General features: G+C 45.1%; 1 protein-coding gene across 1 annotated transcript in view; it reads right to left on the bottom strand.

Moving 5' to 3' along the window:
* Window positions 1-566: 566 nt before the first annotated feature.
* Window positions 567-20,251, bottom strand: part of LOC107125679 (netrin-1) — a 123,626-nt gene continuing 103,941 nt past the window's right edge. The window contains exon 6 of the mRNA XM_015429131.1: window positions 567-895. Coding sequence (XP_015284617.1) covers window positions 567-895 — 329 coding nt within the window. The remainder of the gene's footprint in view (window positions 896-20,251) is intronic.

The raw sequence follows: 20,251 nt of genomic DNA, 5'->3' as shown, positions 1-20,251 counted from the left end.
GGAACTCAGGCTGCCTTGATCAGCTGATCTCCAGTAATCTGTTTCAAGTCAATCTCCCTATCCTCCGTGCTTCCTAGCAATAACTACGGTAGCAGATTTAATCTTTTGAAAAATGTATTTCCAACATAATCGTTGTTTATAATTTTTGTTTCATAAACAATGTGGGTTGTTTTTGTGTCTGGACTTTGGAACTAGTTGATGTTAGCAAAATTAAGGCAGTTGGTCACACCTTTGATTGGGGGGGGGAGAGAGAAGGAAAATCAAAGAGGATGATGCAAACTAGTAACTGAGCTAACACTTGCTACTATGGTGAGTAAGGTCTCACATAGCCCTCCTTCTCTAAACATGTTTTCTCTCTCCAGTATTTGGGGGGAGGGGAGATTCTGTAGTATGAGGTATAAAGCTGGCATGTCTCAAAAAAGTTATTAATCCCTCCTTCACCCTCCCACCCCAGTCATTCATATACTGCAAAGTGAATTTCTTGCCAGTGTCCCTAATCCCACCCCACCTGCTCCAAGTCCTACCCAAGCAGTGTGTGCAGTCTCTCTTCACATCTCTATCACGCCCTAAGCTTTCTTGCACTTCCCCTTCTTTTCCCGTTGCTGGAACTTCCTCAGCCGCCTAGCCCATGTGTCTCTCCACTGTATCACAAGGCTGCTTTTGTCCGCCACAATGCCATTCTGGTCTGGAGAGTCCTCATCATGTCCCAGCAGCAAGTATTTCTTCATAGGTTTGATTTTGGGGCACTTGCAGGCAACGTCCTTGGAGCGTATCCAGAGGATCTGGTCACCACGCCGTATCCGGTTTGTCCCTTGCTTGTACACAGAGATGATATTGACTGTAAACTTCCACCATTCTCCTGCCTTGTCTGCTTTTAGGATGTGGATCTGGACAGCTGGGAATAGAAAGCCAAGATGGGAACAATAATTTTAATCCTTTTTCTCCTCAAGGTGGCATAGTACAAGTTGCACTCTTCCTGAATCAATACCAGTAGTTAACTAAAGGCAGCTTAGAAATGTGTGTGTAATACCCAGCCCTGTTGTGACAGTGGTTTTAGGTTCCAACTTGTCAGGTCATAGCACAAGTCCACAGACTTGTGACAAAAATTACCTGTTTGCTATCGTAAAGAAAAGATTATCTGAATGGGACAAACACATTGGTATACTATCGCAGTGGGTTCCCTATCGAAACATCATATGGGGACACGGTCTAATTTTCAATACAATGGTAAAATTAGGATAAAGGGGAAACTAATATGCTGAAGTTAGGTCTTGCTAATACATAGGAATGAGTTCCCAAACTGCAAGGTATTTTGGGTGGGGAAGCAGGATGGGTAACTACAGCTGCTGCAACTGCCAAGCATTCAGGCTACTACCTTGCTCTTCATATATAACTTCACGTAGAGCTTAGCTTTAAGAGAAAGGAGTAGGCCTTGCTTCACTTCACTAAAGAGTTCACTTTAACCAGGGCTGTTCTTAAGAATAGCTCCTTATCATCGAAAAGTGAGTTTAAAAGGGTGTGTGTGTGTGCATCTATATCCCCTCACCAGGAGGTCTTGAGCGACTCCCACTCACTTGCAGCCTAATTTACCTCATAGGATAAATGGGGAAGGGAAACTATGTATGCTTTCTTGAGTTCCTTGGAAGAAGGGTAGGGCAATATTATAGTAGGAAAAAATTACATCATAGAAAAATGTTATTAGATTGGTCAGGATCAATGACAGATTTCAGAACTGTAGACTCGGTCTTGCTGGGCCAAGTCAGACCTAGGAGACATTCTCGATAGGAAAAAGAAGCTGATAGAGGACTAACATCCCACATGAGTTAGTGCCAAGTTGAAACCATTATGTTCCTGGTTTTACACAGAACATTTGTGGAGAAGCTGCAGAGACTCAGCTCAAAGCTGTATAGTCGTCATGTGGTTCCCATTATGTCCTCTACTGAAAAAGCTGGTCTTGAGGCCCTGCTGCGTTGCATATGCTGAACAAACTTGGACTCTTTCCTGGGTCTCTCCCTTGGACTGTTACCTGGGTTTGCTAGTTTGGGTCTCCATGTAGTCTTGGCCAGCACCTCTCCTGGAGGCTCTCAACTACCTGGATGTTTGGAAGCTACCCCAAAACAGCTTCCCCACACAGAATCATACAAGGAGAGGTGATCAGCTTCAGAACACACCTTAGGAACAAAGTCTTCAACTACAATCAGAAATCATATTTACAGACGTAGAAAGTACAACACCTGCCTGTAACAGTTTATTCTGAAGCAGATACAGTTCATCTGCACACCTTTCCTGGAAGCCTCTGTTGAAGGTGCTGGCTTGGGCTTTTGCCGTCCCACAGCCTTGAAGACAGAATGTTTCCCAAACAACAGTACTACACACAACTCATTTTTTAAAGTGGAAGAAGGGAAGGTCATCCCCCTAGGAGAGATAAAGCTTTTGAGCAGAAAGGCACTCTTGACACCCCAACAACAAAGCAGCTGAGGCTAGAGAAGACTGATAAACATACATTGATGCTAAAACAATAGGCCTGATTAGCCCAGACTAGCCACTAAGACAACCAAGGAGGACCAGGATTGCTATGCAGAGGGAAGCAATGGCAAACCACCTCTGCTCATCTTTTGCCTTAAAAAATCCCCATAAAGTTGGAAGTGGTGCACATCTCCGTTTCCAAGCTGAAGAGCCACGGGCCCCTGGAGAAGGGCAGGCAGAGAACTCAGGCATGTTTAAGTGCCTTTTAGGGGTATGCATTTGGCTTTGCCGAATTGAAAAAATACCCGAAAAATACCTTATCAGTGTTTTTTGGGTATTTAAGCCAAATTCTCTAATCTGATTCGGCTGGCTGATAACGTCCTCCCAAATAAAAGCTGATCTTATTCGGCTTTTATTCGGTGGAGTCAGGTAGGGATAGGGAAGCTGTCAGTTTCAGTTAAACTGACCAGCTCTCCCTTCCCTTTCTTCCCTTAACTTGCCCGGGCACCCTGCCCCACCCCACATCTTAAACTGCCTTCCCTTGGCTTGCCTGGGCACCCCGTGACCACAGGGAGCCCAGGCAAACCAAGCCTTGGAGGGAAGGTAGTTTAAACTGCCTTCACTGAGCTTACCTGTGCCCCCCATGGCTGTGGGGAACCCAGGCAAGCTGAACCTTGGGGGGAAGGTAGTTTAAACTGCCTTCCCTTGGCTTGCCTGGGCACTCTGCGGCTGCAGGGAGCCCAGGCAAGCCAAGCCTTGGGGGGAAGGCACTTTAAACTGCCTTCCCTGGGCTTGCCGTGGCCACAGGGTGCCCGGGCAAGCTGGTCTAGGGAGGCAGACAGGCTGGGGAGGGGGTGGCATTTAAACATGCCTCCTCCCCAACCATGCTCCCTCTAAGCTGTGGAGTCTTTTGAGCAAAAATTCTACTTTGTGAGCTACTGGCACTAAAGTTGTGAGGGAGCGATTTGGCTACTGCATAGTTTTATTTCCTGAGCTAAGACAAAAATGTGTGAGCCTGAGGCTAAAAAACTGTGAGCTAGCTCACACTAACAGCTTAGAGGGAACACTGCTCCGCCCCATCTTTCCTTCCTCAGCCCCCCAGCTGCTTGTACTGGTCAATTTCACTCCCCAGCTGATCGGTGGGGAGTGAAACTGACCAGAAGTTGAGCCTGCGGAAGGAAAGCTTTCAGTGCCATTATACTCTATGGGCACTTTCCCCATAGGGTGTAATGGCACCGAATGTATTCGGCAGTACTGATTTTTCCTGAACTCTGGTATCTCACCGATATTGGGATTCGGGAATATCAGTATATACTGATTTTTTGGGGCTTGGTTTACCTTGAACCTGAAAAATATTTTTTTTTGTGTGCACACCCCTAATGCCTTTCTTTCCCTCCCCGATCTTGGGGAGGGAAAGAAAGGCATCTAAACATGCCTTCTTTTTTTAGGGAGGGAAGGAAGCGTGTTTCCATGCCTGCCCTTCGCTTCCCCTGCTAACTCACTGTGGGGGGGAGACTACGGAAACAAAGGGCAGGCATGGAAACATGCCTGGGCTCCCTGCCTTCCCTTCTCTAGCTACCCAGGGTCAGAGGAGGCTTTCCCGTGTCAGTTTCACTCCCATGGCCAGTCTGCTGTTTAGTTTAAATGGCTTAAAACTAACAGCTGACTGGTGGGGGAGTGAAATTGACAAGGAAAGCTGCAGGGGCTTCCAGCAGGAAAGAAGGCATTTTTACATGCCTCCCTTCCCTCCTGTTGGATATATCAGACCCAAATATATATATTTGGGAATACCGAATATTTCTCCAGTCCTGATACTTGGTCCAATATTGGACTGGGGCTATTTGACATTTACCAATATTTTTCAGGACTGATATACCCAAAGTCGAAAAATACCAACTTTTTAAAAATTTGCACACCCCTAGTAACTTACTGGCCTGCAATCATGGGTGTGCCCTTCGTGCAAACAAGCTTTTGGCTATTACAAAGAAAGTTAGTTGCCTTAAAGCCAAGATGGTTGTTCTGCAAGACCTAAGACAGATAGAAAGGTTATACTCTGGTTTCTCTTCAGATCGCATAAATCTTTCGCCTTTTACTAAAGATTTCCATGGATAGAGAGGTTTGTGGATGAGACCTTCAGGAATCTGATGGAAAGATCCCATTCTATAGATAGTATTGCACCATTTTTTTTTTTAAAGGGACCCAGAAAATGACAAGCTGCGTAGTTTAGCATCTGTTCTGAACAGAAAATGGTGTTAAAGATAGAATTGCCTTATACTTAGGTCACTCATCTATCAAAGTCATTTTTGTCTGCTCTGACGGGCAGTGGCTGTTCAGAGTCTCAGGTACAGAGTCTCAGGTACAACCTAAAGGCAAAAAAGACTTTACCCACTGAGTCATGGCCTTTTCCTAGAATAAGAAGCTAAAAATAATCAGTTTAGCCATAAAAGTGAGCCTTAGCTAGGCTAAGTTTTACTGAAAAGGAGCAGATGGTGGGAATAATTTCTTAATGTCAAAATAGGCAAGGAGGAAGTTCCTGTGTGGAGAAAACAATACAACAATGGGAAGGTTTTCAATCATTTTGAAAGCACACCTTTTCAAAACATGATGATGGGAAACAGGGCAAAGGCTGGTGGGTTTCACGTTGCAAATCCTTTTGTTTGAATGCATGTCGTGTGTTAGTATTGCTTACAAACAGATGACCTCATCTAGCCCTCCCCAACATAATGATAACCTTTCGCTTGCCATAGAAATCTTTAACTAGATCACTGGTCATAAGAGGAAGGGAAGACTCTTTGGTATAACCCACAGCTAACGGTTGGTTTCAAATTCAGGTGGACTTGCATTTCTGCTGAGGAAAATTGTAGGTTCAGTGTGGGCATTTGGTGACTGGTGAATGTGACTTTCCTACCTCTTGAGCTTAAAGCTTCTCTTTTCATTAACCATAAAACTGACGCCAGAAGCTTGAGTGTAATCTTGTTCAGTGCGCCATTGACTTACAAGCCAATAGAAGAAGTGGTTGAAGTGGGAGATTGGGGGGGGGGGAATCCCAGTCAATGAGGCTTCTGCTTTCTTCTCCAGCAAATATCAGCAATCCCAATATGAATCTCCTAGTAAGTTAAGCATTTTTTCAAGAACCTTAGAACCAAGCAAGAGTCTCATAAATGAAATTACACGGTAGATTAATTTGTAAGTCTTTGGGCTTGAATTGTGCTGTAGTCAGTAATAGGGATGGGCATGAACCCCAGAAATGGCATTCTGTTCATGGTTGAACCACAAACCCAGTCAGTTCACATATGAACCGAACCAGGTTCATGACTGAAACAGCTTTGCTGAGGGGGCAGCCTGCTCCCACACCTTAGTTGTTTCAGGTGCTAAACAGTTGAGTCTTGGGATCAGGTTGCCCCTGTGGTTCAGCTGTTTCTGATCTAAATAACTGATCAGAAACAGCTGAGCCATAGGGGTAGCCTGCTCCTGTGGCTCTGTTGTTTAAAGGAGTTTCTTGGGCAGCTAGCCTCAGGGGCTGGCTGCCCAAGAAAACCACTGTAAACAGCTGGGCCAGGAGATGTAACCCAGATGGTCGTTACCAGACCTCCAGTTTCACCCACACCCTTTGAGCTCCAGAAACGAAGGCTTAAAATGGAGCTCCAGGAGAAAAGATGAAGCGCACATCTCCTGGCCTGACATCAGCTGCTTGCTGATGATGAGTAGCTGCAAGGTTACTTGGGTCATTTAGCCAGGTTTTCAGAGGCCTTCGGCAACGATATTGGCCCATTCCTGGTTCCGATGAAAATATACTTACAAGATGGTCAGTTATTGTTAGTATATGCGATGATAGACTCGGGAGCAGCCTGCTGTTTCATGGACAATTGATTCGCGGTACAGGACAGGGTTCCACTCCGAGACAAAGAGATCCCTAAGTTGTTAAAGGCTATTAACGACCACCTATTGTGATCAGGTCTTTCAATGTTTTATTAATGATATTTTTGGGGACCTCCTTGACTAGTTTGTAATAATTTATTTGGATGATTTTTTTATTTATTCCCGGGACCCTGCCCGACACTCAAAGCATGTATGTGCTATACTGCAATGGCTGTGACACCATGACCTATAATCTAAATTAGAAAAGTGTTAATTCGATTTACAATCGTTAGAGTTCCTTGGCCATATAATCTCACCCCAGGGTGTACAGATGAATCTCAAGAAGGTAGAAGCTGTGCAGACCTATAAGGACATATAACACTTTCTCAGCTTTGCCAGCTATTAACAGCAATTCATCCCAGCTTTCGCGTCCACCATCGCACTCCTAACTTGTTATTTTCTCTCAATTTGATTTTTGAATCTTATATGTGCTACACTCCTAAAACTGGAGGGCAGACGCTCTTTCCTGTAAACCTGAATACGCTCCCTTGCCTGGGGAAGAAAAGCCTCTTGCCACAGTGTTACCTCCAACAGTTTTCACAGCCACTCTGTAATGATTGTGCTGATGGGCCAGGCAGGGCACGGAAAGTCCAAAACACAGTCTGAGGTCAGGGCACCAGATAAGGCAGAGAAACGTGAGATTGCAGGCAGAGTTTAGAAGCCGAAAGCCGTTTGTCAAGGAGTCAGGTTACACAGTCCGAAGTCAGGGAGCCAGAGAAACGACGTCACGCAAGCCAAAGTCAGGAGCCGGGGAATCAAGATGAAAACCAGGAAACAGGAATGCAGGATCCGGGGTGCAGCGATTCGTCTATGCGATTAGTTGCCAGCACGAGTTGGAGATCTGAGAGAGCTGCCTTAAAAGCCCATTCCGCTTGTTAGCCAATTACTGGCCGCTAACAGGGTCCTGGCTCCAGTCAGTACTCTGGGCTTACAGTATGCTGAACTCGCATGCGTGCCTCTTTACAACGGGTTGCCATGTCCCGTCACCTTTGTTCACGCAAACGAAACACAGGTGTGGGGGAATCAGGAGGCGTGGTCCTTGCGCTTGGCTCTGCAGGTGCGGCTCCAGGTATAAACTCTCCTGGTAGCTGGTGCTCATCCTCCCCAGCACTTAGACCTAGTGATTCAAGGGGTACAGGGAGCTCACCCTCGGATGTTGAGGGTATAGAATCCACGGGGTCAGGGTCCATGGTGTCGGGCTGCACTGCGGGCATGACGCACTCCACCTGGCCCTGGACTCTTTGATCATATCTAGACCCAACAAGCACTAGACCCCTGGGCTCAAAATCTTCTAGATCTCCAACAACCCACCCATTCAACATCAGGTGACTTTACTGTGAAAGACAGTCTACTGTGTTACCAGGCCTACTGTGTTACCAGACCTCTATGCACAAAAGTCTTACAACTCACTCATGTTTCCCAACCAGCAGGATATTTTGGCAGACACAAAACCACCCTCTTGCTGACACGGGACTTTTGGTGCACTCGAGTATACTCAGACATTGCCCAATATATGAACATGTGCAAGCTTTGTAGATGAACCAGGGACCTTCCTGGTAAACCCTCTGGATTGTTACAACCACTACCCACACCCTCAGGACCATGGACAGTCACCTCTATGGATTTCATAATGGATCTCCCCCTCATCCAAAGGCCATACATGTATAATAGTCATTGTTGATCTGTTCTCAAAAATGGTACACTTTACCGAATATCCTAGAATACCCACTGCTCAGGAAATAGCTCAGCTATACATCCAACACATATTCAGACTGCATGGAATTCCAGAACACCTAATCACTGACCAGAAGACCCAATTTTGGCGAGCATTGCAGTCCCTCCTCAGCACCTGGATTCATATGTCCTCAGCCTATCACCCACAATTGGACAGGCAAACTGAATGCACTAACAGAACACTGGACCAGTACTTACCAACTACCAGCAAGACAATTGGACCACCCTCCTACCCATCATTGAATTTGCATACAAAAATGCAGTCCATGCCTCCACCTGCCAGACCCTGTTCTTAGCCAACTATGGGTATCACCTTTGGTTTCTTCCATCCACTACATCTCCTACCAATGTCCCTGCTGCGAACCACCATGCACGGGAATTACAGGCAATCCTGGCTTTGCTTCAGGAAAAACTGCAACAGGCCAAAGAAGCATACAAGATGGCTGCAAATAGTAAACGTCACCTGAGTCCACTATTGAAAGCGGGAGATCGAATGTGGGTGTCGACTCCTCATATCATAGAATTACAGGCCATCTAGTCCAACCCCCTGCTCAATGCAGGATCAGCCTAGAGCATCCCTAACAAGTGTTTGTCCAGCTGCTGCTTAAAGACTGCCAGTGAGGAGGAGCTCACCATCTCCCTAAGCAGCTGATTCCACTGTTGAGCAGCTCTTACTGTAAAAAAGTGTTTCCTAATATCCAGCCAGTACCTTCCTGCCCTAAATTTAAACCCATTATTGCAAGTCCTATTCTCTGCTGCGAACAGGAACAGCTCCCTTGCCCTCTTCTAAGTGACAGCTCTTCAAATACTTAAAGAGAGCAATCATGTCCCCCCTCAACCTCCTCTTCTCCAAACTAAACATTCCCAAGTTCCTCAGCCTTTCCTCAGAGGGCTTGGTCTCCAGGCCCCTGATCATCCTTGTCACTCTCCTCTGCACCCACTCCATTCTGTCCACATCTTTCTTGAAGTGAGGCCCCAAGAACCGGACACAACCAGGTGCGTCCTGACCAATGCAGTTGCCAGGTCCCCTCTTCTCACACACACACTATTGGCAGTGTAATGCTTTATTAAAGATATGATATTGCTGTAGGTTTAAGAACTTTTGTTAGGACTGAAGCCAAAGGTGGGAAACTACAAGATATAGGTAAAACCCCAAATTCCACACATTCATATGTCACACCTAAATCATGGCATTTCCATGACAACCAAGACAGATATATGGTTGGCCTATCTAAGCTAGCCTGGCATACAGATTCTCCAAGGACAGTCTCATGGGAAAGTATCTTAGGGGCTGTCTTGGAGAAAGTTACAAGCAACTACTCCCAAGCACTCCAACAACATTTGTTCCCCCCCCCCCAATGCTACATGACAAGCGAAGGCAAGGGTACATTGATAACAACCAGACAGGCTGAAATCGAAAGTAACTACAAAGCAGGTCAAATGAGCCAAATGAGCCAGAGCTTGACAGTGCATTGTGGGACTATGACATATTGTGATTTGGATTATTATGCCTCTGCTGATACACCCCAAGATTACATTAGCCTTTTTTGTCGCTGCATCACACTGGCTGCTCATATTTAACTTATGGTTCACCTGTACCCCAAGAACTTGTTCACACACACTGTTACCCAGAAGTGTATCCCCCATCCAGTATGCTCCTCATTTTTGTTACCCAGATGTGGAACTCAGCACTTATCCTTGTTAAATTGCATCTTGTTCTCATCCACCCACTTTTCCAGTGTGTTCAGAACTCATTGAATTCTATCTCTACTGGTGTGTTTGCTGTTTCTCCCAATTTGGTGTCATCTGCAAATTTAATGAGTAGCCCCTCCACACCCTCATCCAGATCATTTATAAAAATACTGAAAAGTACCAGGCCCAGAACTGAGCCCTGTGGCACCCCACTGGACACCTCCATCTATTCAGATGAAATGCCATTGACAAGTACTCTGAATGTGGTTCTCCAACCAGTTCCCTATCCACCTAACTATCCTACAGTCCAGTCCACAGAGTTTACCCATCCTTGATCCAGTAAGCTTATCACTCGATCAAAGAAGAAAATGAGGTTGGTCTGGCAGGACTTGGATCATCAAGTTGTTGTTTTTTAGATGCTCGCATATCAATCCCAGTATTGTACAAACTCCAGTTATTTGCTACACTCCATATCCACCTGGTCTTTTACTAGTCCCTCTTGTTTCCCGCTATACCCCCTGACCCCCTAAGGCCACAGCCCACACCTCCAGCACCAGTGCTCATTGATGGCCAGGAGGAGTATGAAATGCAACAAGTCTTGGATTTTCGGTATTGCTGGGATCAATTACAGTTGACTGGGTGAGGTATGGCTCTGAAGACCACTCCAGGGAACCTGCCAGCAATCTTCATGCCCCAGAACTGGCACAACAGTTTCATTATGCTTATCCTCCAAAACTTGGTCCTCTGGATGAGGGGGCCCCTGGTGAGGATGTTGTTGTGGGTCACTCAGGAGAGAAGGACTCCTCAGGAGGACAGGAGTCCTGTGTAGCCAGCTGTGAAGCAGCAGAAGCCAGCAAGGAAGAGAATGAACTGCAGGCTTGTCAGAGTTCACAGCTGACAGCTGATCCAAGAGCCACCAACATCTTCCAGTCCTGTTCCAACAGATGAAACCCAGGTGGTTGTTACCAGCCCTCCAGTTTCATCCACATCCTTTGAGCACCAGAGACAAAGGCTTAGAATGGAGCTCCAGGAGTGAAGACAAAGTGCATGTCTCCTGGCCCAATGCCAGCTGCTTGCTGATGATGAGTAGCTGCAGGGTTACTCCCAAGCAGCTGATTGCAAGTAAGACCTTGCAGTAAATACCTATAAAAGCCAGTCAAGGGAGACTGCTTGATGAGGAAGTAACAAGTCATCACTTGGTGGGCTTTTTGACCACTGCTGCACTCCAGCGACCTTCAGATGGGCTTTGGACATGGATATCAGACCTGCTTGCTTTGGATGTAACCTTGGACTGCTAGACCTCACTTTCTGAATCACTCTCTGAACTGGACTCTGCTCTCGGGTAACTGACCTTCTGTACTGAATCTCGACTCTGACTTTGGATTCTGAGTTGGCTTGCACCTAGACTCTGACAAACCCCAGTTTTTTGCTCCCTATGAATCTCCACGAACTGCCTTAAAAGCTTGTGGAGGTTTGTGGCTGAGCCAGGAACCAGCCAATATTTGTCACAAACAAAGGTTTGTGAATAGGTTCATGCCCATCTCTAGTTAGTAATTAATTGTCCCAGTCTATAATAATGTATTGTAGTAAATTATATTTATATCGGTGTGCTGCTAAGCTCATGAAAAGTCTCTGTGCTCTATCGCGTAGTGTTGGAGTGGTAGCAATTACCTGGAACTCAAAGTCCCTGCTATTGTGACAGAGAACTATTCAACCTTCCCACATAGCTTTTGGAGCTCTTACAGCTGCTTGCTTAACAGCTTAGGAGCCTGCTTCTTTCCTCTTCCTGCCCCAGCAAATATTTTGCACAAAATACAGTAGGCCAGTATGGCCATACTGAGGAGTACAGACTTCTCTGGTGAATTTTAACACACCGCAAGAGGGACAATTTGTCTCCTGCTAGAATTAATACAGCATCCTCTAAGCAAGGGTGTATTTTTTTGTTCCTGCCTTACTATTCTTCTGCTTGGGGAAGCAACAAAGACAACCCCACAATTGCTGCCACATCCTTTCATTGTTTGCCAGTCTAATAAGAGATCAAATCAGCATTTGGCTAGCAGAGAGAACTAACAAGCCAGCTGGTTAACAGGGTTGGTAACCTCTCACAGCAGGAAAGAAGGGGAAATTCTGCCAGAGGCAGCATCTCTAGTTCATTCATAGCAGAGCTTGTGCTGTGCACCACAAAGCCCCCCTCCCAGTCAACTGATCACAAGCAAAGTGGATTAGCCTGAGCCCTGGCACCGGGAAAAACATGATGGGCAAAATTGTTTGGATTGGTAACCGGGGGCAAACGAATGAAGTAAGCATCAGGTGCCCCGTAAGCAGCAATGCAAGCCTGCTGCGTTCTAGCAATGTACCCCCTGAGGGGGCGAACAAAATGAAATGAGTCACAGCTTTCACATTAAGCATGTTACTGCCTGGGCCCCAGATGACACCAGTTTCCGACATAGTGTGGCGTGTGTCCAGCTCCTGGCTAAAAGTATCTTAAGAATGCACAGCTTGGAGTCTGTTAACCAAAAAAGGCCAGGGATCTCCACAGTGCCATCAGGTTGTTGTTCTTACTGTGCAATTAAAGTAACCAACAGCCCTAATGTTCGTAAACGTTTTCTCTTACACCATTATTTGTGAAAAGAAGACTACGTCAACTAGGAGTCATCCTTCTAGGAGGTAGGGTGGGTGGGTATTTTGTGCCCCCCCCTAATTTTCTCAGGCTCATTGACTTTGAGGAAATGGGTCATTGATTAGTCAAAGAACAAGTCAAAATAGAATAAAGCCCATTTTACCCAAGAACGTTTATGATGCTAGAGGCAGGTCTCCAGAAAATGGTCTGTATCAGTTGAAGACAGACAAAGCAAAATCTTGCAAAGTTAGTTATTATGATCTCTGCTGAGGTTCTCTCTATAAAAGTGTTGAGTAAGTTTAGCTACCTGTCCTTTGAAAACAAAATGGAAGCTGAACCCTGGGCTGTATTTTCAATGTGCTACTAACCAGCCACCAGATGGCAATAAGGTACTTTGGGCAGCTGAGAAGTTGTGGAATGGCTTTCCATCTGAGGAGAGAAAAATTGGATTTTGAATCTCTTACATCTCCACAACAATGTGACACATTAAGCAAGTTTAAATAAATCCTTTAAAAAAATCTTAATTATACCCCATTTTAACATGCAGGTGAAAATTTCACCCACTGTGAACATTTTTAAAGAGGTAGCAAAATGCTTTACAAATGTAGGAAAACCATTTTGGGGGAATGCAAACTCTGTGATATTGATTGTTTTACCACAACGTTTAACTTCAAGAACCCAGAATATTCTAGGAGGTTGTTATCAAGCTAAACCAAAACCTTGGGAACAGTTGCTGGGAATTCCCACCCTTCTCATCCTCTCCAGATGTTTACAGGCCCAGAACAAATATATGTGATAGGGTTTCTAGTGGATTCCCCCCTCCTCAAAGTAAGCCTAGGTCAGGTCCCTCTCTGGAGCAAAGTTTGTCACTATTATTAAAATCTCATTCTTGATGTGGGCTAGAGGGCTTATTGGGTTCATCTGTTTTGTTCTAGTTTAATATTGAAGATTTATGAGGCTTAATTTTGGCTTTTCGCAAAGGCTGTGACCCATCCAATCACTTCCATTTTACAGGGCTTAATTTGTTTTTCCCAGCAAGTTTTATGGCCACTCTGGCAGGGCACATTTCTTCAGAACTTCCTTTTGTCACATAACATACCCACCCATGGCATATGGATGCAGTTACAGTGTAACTATTTACAGTATAACTGTTCAGTGCCATCCCCAGGAAACTCCCCCAACATTTAGATATATTATTTTACCTTATTATTATGTTCAGAAGAATAGCTTTTACAGCAGTCTGGATGGCATCAGATTGTCCTACTGCACAAGTAAAAACAGTTCAACTTGAGTCAGAGGCACTGAGGGCTGCGTCCCCGATCAAATTTGCAGTGCCCCTATCTCCGAGGCCTGCATTGTGCCAGGGCTAGCTGGGCAGCGAGGGCTGCAAAGCCCAAGTGTCGGAGGTCAGCCTGGAGGAAGGAAGTCAATGTGTGGTTGGGGACCCATGTGGTTAGGGACCCCTGCACTAAGATCTCCCGCCTGCTCCTCTGATGGGGATTCCTCCTGGGAGGATCCAGCCATGCCCTCCCTTTCTCTGTCCAGGTGGGCAAATGGAGAAGCTTAAGCCTCTGCGTGCCACCAACTGCAACTGCTATGGGCCAGTGGAGAAGCCGCTGCCACCACCCACCACACCCAGCTGCCCCAGGGAGGCCACCCATGGACTGAAGGTGCAGGAGATCTGGAAGGAAGAGCAGATGCGCAGCGAGGGCACAGACGTTGTTAGTCTTTAAGGTGCTTTTGCACTCTTGCTCTTTCTTAGGATGAGACTGTGTGACTGGCCCAGGGTCACCCAGCATGCTGCCATGATAAACTGGGGATTAATTAGCAGTGCCCCGGCACCCACCGGAAAAAAAAATCCTGGCTATGTGGTTGACTTGAGTCTTGTCCTCAGGTAAGGAGTTTAAAGGTGTTTTGAAGAGAGGGGCACCCATCAATAAATTAATTCTTTCAAATCACATATATGTTACAAATCTGAAAGCCTGGCCAATAATCCATTCTGTGTCAGCACCTCCATACCCCCGCTTTCACAGTGTACTGGGAGCACCATAAAATGTCAAAAAGTGACCTATGAATATTTTGAAACTGTGATATCCTCTTTATTACAGTAGGGACTATGCATGAACTGGGGTGTCATGGGCATAAGAGGGAAGGATGTTAGCTAGTATGGTGAGAGCAAGGTTCATATCCCCACTCAGTGATTACTTCGGGCTGGTCATTCTCTCTCAGCCTAAATTAACTTGTGAGGGATAAAACTAGGGTGGCTCAATTTAAATCTGGGGGGGAAAGATGGAATAAAAATAATAAACCTCTATTTTCGTAACCCAGGAACCTTCAGATGTCCTCGCCAATGGCTCCCTGCAAATGCTTTCTCTTTCTAAGGCTACAAAATGCATCATCAATATATCTAAGTCTCAAAGTGGCCCTGTCTGTGGATACTTAAATCTGGAAATTGAAGCCATGAGCATGTTCTCCCCTCTGCTATTCTTGAGGGGAGATATAAGCAAATGCCTTATTCAGTCAGGTTCAGTGGATGTAATAGAAGAGAAATAGAAACTGTTGAGCACGTACTCTTACACTGTAAATTGTTAAATGACATTCGAGTGGAATTTATAGGTTGGTAGCAGGCCAATCGGATAGAATTCAGGTACAATTTCTCCTTGCTTCACGAGATCCGGAGATCATTGAACTGACCGCTAAGTTTCTCCATGGTTTTATAAAATGGAAGAGTGACTTTGATCATATTAATGATTCTTAATTTATAAGTCTAAAAACTTAAGTTTAAAAGTTTAGAATGCCAATTTATTTTATGATTCAGGCATCTTTTGTATGGTCAAATCTAGCTTGTGACAACTTGAGTTAGGCCTGACATAGCCACGACTATCTATTTTATAATTTCTTTTGGATTGTATTATTGGGAAATGCTTCTAATATTGCATGCCAATAAAAGGTATTTGAATTGAATTGCCATGAGCAGACCGATCTTTCTACAATCTGAGGAAAGCCATGGATTTGCAAAAAAAAAGAAGAAGAAGAAGAAGAACTTTAAAAATCCATTGTGGGGTTATATATTATTTAACATGTTGCCTAATAATACATTTTGTAGAACTCCACTGTATCTTTAAATTATGATTTGATGTTTTTGTTAATATTATTATTTATATTTATTTGTCTTTCTTCTGTGAATTGATTTTAGTGAGACTATGGCTGGTAATAGAAGGCTTACGTCTTTGGATATTGATTGTTGTAGTGACAATTCACTCATTATATGTATTTTTCTTAATGAGCTTTATAATAAATTTTTTTAAAAATACATTGTGGGATTTAAATCTCTCAATATAATATGAGCAGAACTTGTAAATTTAAGTAACAAATGCCTCTGGGGCTGTTGCTTGGCAATCACAAGAATATTACCAGTCTTTAAGCCTTGGTTTCTGCCAGTAAAAGGTAGGGGCAGTGGCAGGGCCCTTACAAAGTCTCTTTTGGCCTTTGAGGGAGGATTCATCAGGGCCAGGGCCAGCAGCAACCACTAGCCTTCTTATTGTTGTTCAACAGCAGCCACCCCTTGAAAGCCAGTGTTGTAGAGTGGTTAGTAATAGTAATATACTTTATTGTCATTGTACAACGAAATTAAGATGCAATCATTTCGGTGATCTACAACAATATTCATATACACTCACACAACCATTCACAACTATCTCATAACTCCCTTAAGGTTCACATAGCAACTTAAAACTACTAATGTCACCCAAATTCCAATTTCATACAGCATTTAAGGCAGTAATAGCTCTCGAATAAAAACTATTTTAATCTGTTTTTCCTTGTTTTAATTGTCCTATATCTTCTGCCCAAAGGCAGCAGTTCAAACAGGGAATGTCCAGGGTGTGACAAATCCTGCAGAATGTTCTTTGCTTTTTTCAAACATCGAGAACTATACAATTCCTCCAGGAATGGGAGGGGGCAGCCAATGATCTTCTGGGCTGTGATGATAACTCTCTGGAGTGCTTTCCTGTCCACAGCCGTACAACTGGCAAACCAGGCACAGACACAGTATGTTAAAATGCTCTCTATTGAGCAGCGATATGTACCAATTTCTCAAAACACTTCATCACAATTGGAGTGAGTGCAACTGGTCTATAATCCTTTAGACTGCTGATTGTGGATTTTTTGGGCAGGGGAACAATAATTGAGGACTTTAGGCAAGATGGAACAATAGACTGGTGTAAGGACCGGTTGAAGATCTTAGTAAAGACCCCTGCGAACTGGTCAGCACACCCTTTCAACACCCATCCAGTGATGCCATCAGGTCCAGCCACTTTCCTTGGATTCACAGACCTCAGCGTACGCCTCACCTCATGCTCTTCTACCCTGAGGGAGGGGCCGCCATGGACAGATGGCTGTAGTATGGCTGTCCCCTTTGGCTCCATATCAAAACGGGCAAAAAAGAGATTAAGCTCCTCCGCCAATGCAGGGTCTCCATCCACGGCAGCAAAAGTTGGTCTATAATTAGTTATATTCTGAATCCCCTGCCACACCTGCTGCATGTCATTCGTAGTAAAATTATCCTCAATCCTCTGCTTATAGCCCAGCTTAGCCTGTCAAATACCTCTTTTCATGTTGGCTCTAGCAGTGCTATAAAGGTTCATATCTCCAGACCTAAAGGCCATATTCCTCTCCTTCAAAAGTCACTGTACCTCTCTCGTCATCCAGGGTTTTTGATTAGGATAGACCCGTATGCACCTATCCACAGCAACACTGTCCATGCAGTGTTTAATATAGCCCAGAATTGCCACTGTGTATTCCTCCAGGTCTTGATGATCAAAAATATCCCAGCTTGTCCTCTCAAAGCAATCTTGCAACTGATGGGAAGCATCCTCAGGCCAAGTTTTTACCATCCTTCTTTTTACAGGAGCTTGTGACCTGAGGGTAATATATGTTGGTACTAGGAACAAGGACATATGGTCCGACTGGCCCAAATGTGGAAGCTGCATGGCTCTATAACCATGTTTTATGTTAGAATAGACCTTATCTAAGGTCTTATCTCCTCGGGTGGCACATTTCACATGCTGATGGAACTTAGGGAGCACAGTTTTTAATTCAGCGTGATTAAAACCCCCAACAATAATATGCACTGCGTCAGGATATTTATCTTGGTTGCTACTTATAATTTTATACAAGAGTCCCAGTGCCGATCTTACATTAGCATCTGGTGGTATGTAAACAGCAGTTGCCATAACAACAGTAAACTCTCTCGGAAGGTAGACAGGTCTACATTTAACAGTCACATACTCCACGTCCGGGGAGCAATGGCTGGCTACAATCTTTGAGTCCTCGCACCAGTTGTTATTTACATATATGCAGAGTCCCCCTCCTTTACTCTTACCAGAGTCCCCACTCCTGTCGCAACGATGTATGGTGCGACCCACCAATTCAATAGCCGCATCCGGTATGGAAGAATGAAGCCAGGTCTCAGTGAAAACCCAGACACAACAGTCCCCAACAAGCTTATTCATTGTCACTTGAAGTTTTAGTTCATCCAATTTGTGGCTAAGTGAAGTGACATTCACAAGAAAAATGCTAGGAAGCGGTGGCTTGTTTTGGCTCCTTCGTAGCTTCACCAGCACACCAGCCCGACAGCCTCGCCTTTGCCTTCTATCCCTGCGCCGCCGCCTCTTCCTCCTCGCGGGGGTGGTAATCCACGTGGAGCCCGGCGTCCTAGATATCTTCACCGGGATGTCGTAGGAGTGAAGAGAGTCAGCTGTAATTGCTTTTTCACTCCGCATTCCCAGCATTAGAAGTTCCTGCCGGCTGTAGATATTGTTCGCCCAGCAGAGTGTAACGCAAACAAGCAGTAACTCAAACCAAAACAGCCATACAAAACACCGAAAGAGAGAGCACAAAGTCTATGCGCGCCGCCATCTTGGGACCCACTGGTTTCAGACAAGGATATGGGAGACCTGGGCTCAAATCCCCATTCTGCCATATAAGCTCTCCGAATGACCTTGGCCAATCTTATACTCACTGCCTAAACTACCTTATGTGGTTGTTGTGAGGACAAAATGGGGGACAGGGGAATGATGTAAGCTGCTTTGGGTCCCCTTTAGAGAGAAAGGAGTGGTGTAAATGAAGTAAATAAATAGTAAATGCAGCTGAAGATGGGGACCAGATAAAATGTTGTTTGACTGGTGGCAGGAAATGGAAGACTGGCCATTAAAGCCATTGAGGAAAATCCTGGTGGGTGATGGTTTGGGAGGGGGGTTAACTCCCCCTGCCATGCCCACCCTGGCCCCAAGTGAGATGATCCCCATTTGGGCATTCCTTGCAAGCACTGCTGTAGTGAGCTAATGGCCCAAGCAGCTGCTGCAAGCAACCTGGCTGCCACTGCCTTAAGCAAACCAATTGCCCCGGATTTGCTCACTGCAGCAGCCTTCTCTTCCCCAAAAGGGGCCAAGAGAAGAAGCAAGAGACCTGTCTGTTGTTCCTTTTCCTCCTCCATTAAGGAACAAGTCTGGGGGTGGGAAGGGGAGGAAGAAGCAGGCAGAAGGGAATGGGCATGAGGACTGCCAGGTGAAGGGAAAGAAGAATTAGTGGGGAAAGGGGACACAGGGAAAATTAAATTTCTCTTGCAAGTTCTTGTGGGTCCCCCACTTGTCTAATAGTCAACATGGCCCCATCTGTGGATATCTAGATTTGTAGATTGGTGTCAGGTTCCTGGTTAAATAAGTTCTCAACACCAGTCAGTTTGAAGAAAACTAACTTTGGCTGCTGCCACACACGCTAAGTAATCCACTTTCAATCCACTTTCAGTGCACTTTCAAAGTGGAGTTTTACTGTGTGAACTGGCAAAATCCACTTTGAAAGTGCACTGAAAGTGGATTACTTAGCGTGTGTGGCAGCAGCCTTTATTGAGACAGTTGATATATACCATCCTAGACACATCTGTTGTTAGGACTGAAGTTAAACGCGTGAAGGTTGTAGATATAGTGGATTCAAGTAAAGAAACTAAAGATCAGGACCCAATCACCCTACGGTATTTGCCCACCAGAACTAACCTTACCCCGTAGGCATGTAGCCTTGACCTAGTAAGGAAAACAGGATCACAGACATTTGAGAAGCCATCACATTTGGATCGCTAGGGTGACAAGGCACATCAGAGACAGCAATAGAGGAACCTCCTCTCCCAATGACAGGCAAGCTGTAAAATGCAAAATGCACAGGGAGCCTGACAATTGGGGCCATGAAGACAGAAGGCAGATTTTTTGCAAAAATAGGTTTTGGGGGAAATTTAAAAAGTTTTTTAAAAAGGGAGGGGAGGGGTTTAAATATCCCTTCAAATGGATGAGTATTGTTTGCACATGCACAGACAATGTGCCTCCTTTGTCTCACCAAGAGAACTTGAGAAGGTAGCAGTGCATGTGAGGGGGGAGAGAGTGGGACTCACTGCCTCCTGCTGCTCCACAGCTGGGTGTATAGAGCAGCAGGGGATAGGTGGAAGGTGAGCAGAGGATAGGGAAGATGGGGAGGGGGTGAGTGGGAGGCCAGAGGGGGGGCAAGAAAGCAGAGTAGTGGGTCCCTGTGGAGGGGAAGAATGGGAGACCAGACCAAAGGTAGGGAGGTGAGTGAGCTGGGGTGGAGAGATTGGATTTCCACCTCCCATGATTGGATCTCCACTTCTTCATATTTCTGAGCATGGAACAATTTACAGGCTCTCCAAATCTACCAGCTCCTTTCCTCCTAGCTTGCCTACTGGAATTAAGCAAAGTCATTATCTAATTCAATTTAGAAGCCAACCAAAAGTAAAAAGGATTTTGGTGTAAATCA

The sequence above is a fragment of the Gekko japonicus genome, unplaced genomic scaffold (assembly GCF_001447785.1).
Source record: "Gekko japonicus isolate JY-2015 unplaced genomic scaffold, Gekko_japonicus_V1.1 scaffold2232, whole genome shotgun sequence".
In the NCBI taxonomy this organism is placed as follows: domain Eukaryota; kingdom Metazoa; phylum Chordata; class Lepidosauria; order Squamata; family Gekkonidae; genus Gekko; species Gekko japonicus.
This window is presented reverse-complemented; position numbering and strand designations above follow the sequence as displayed.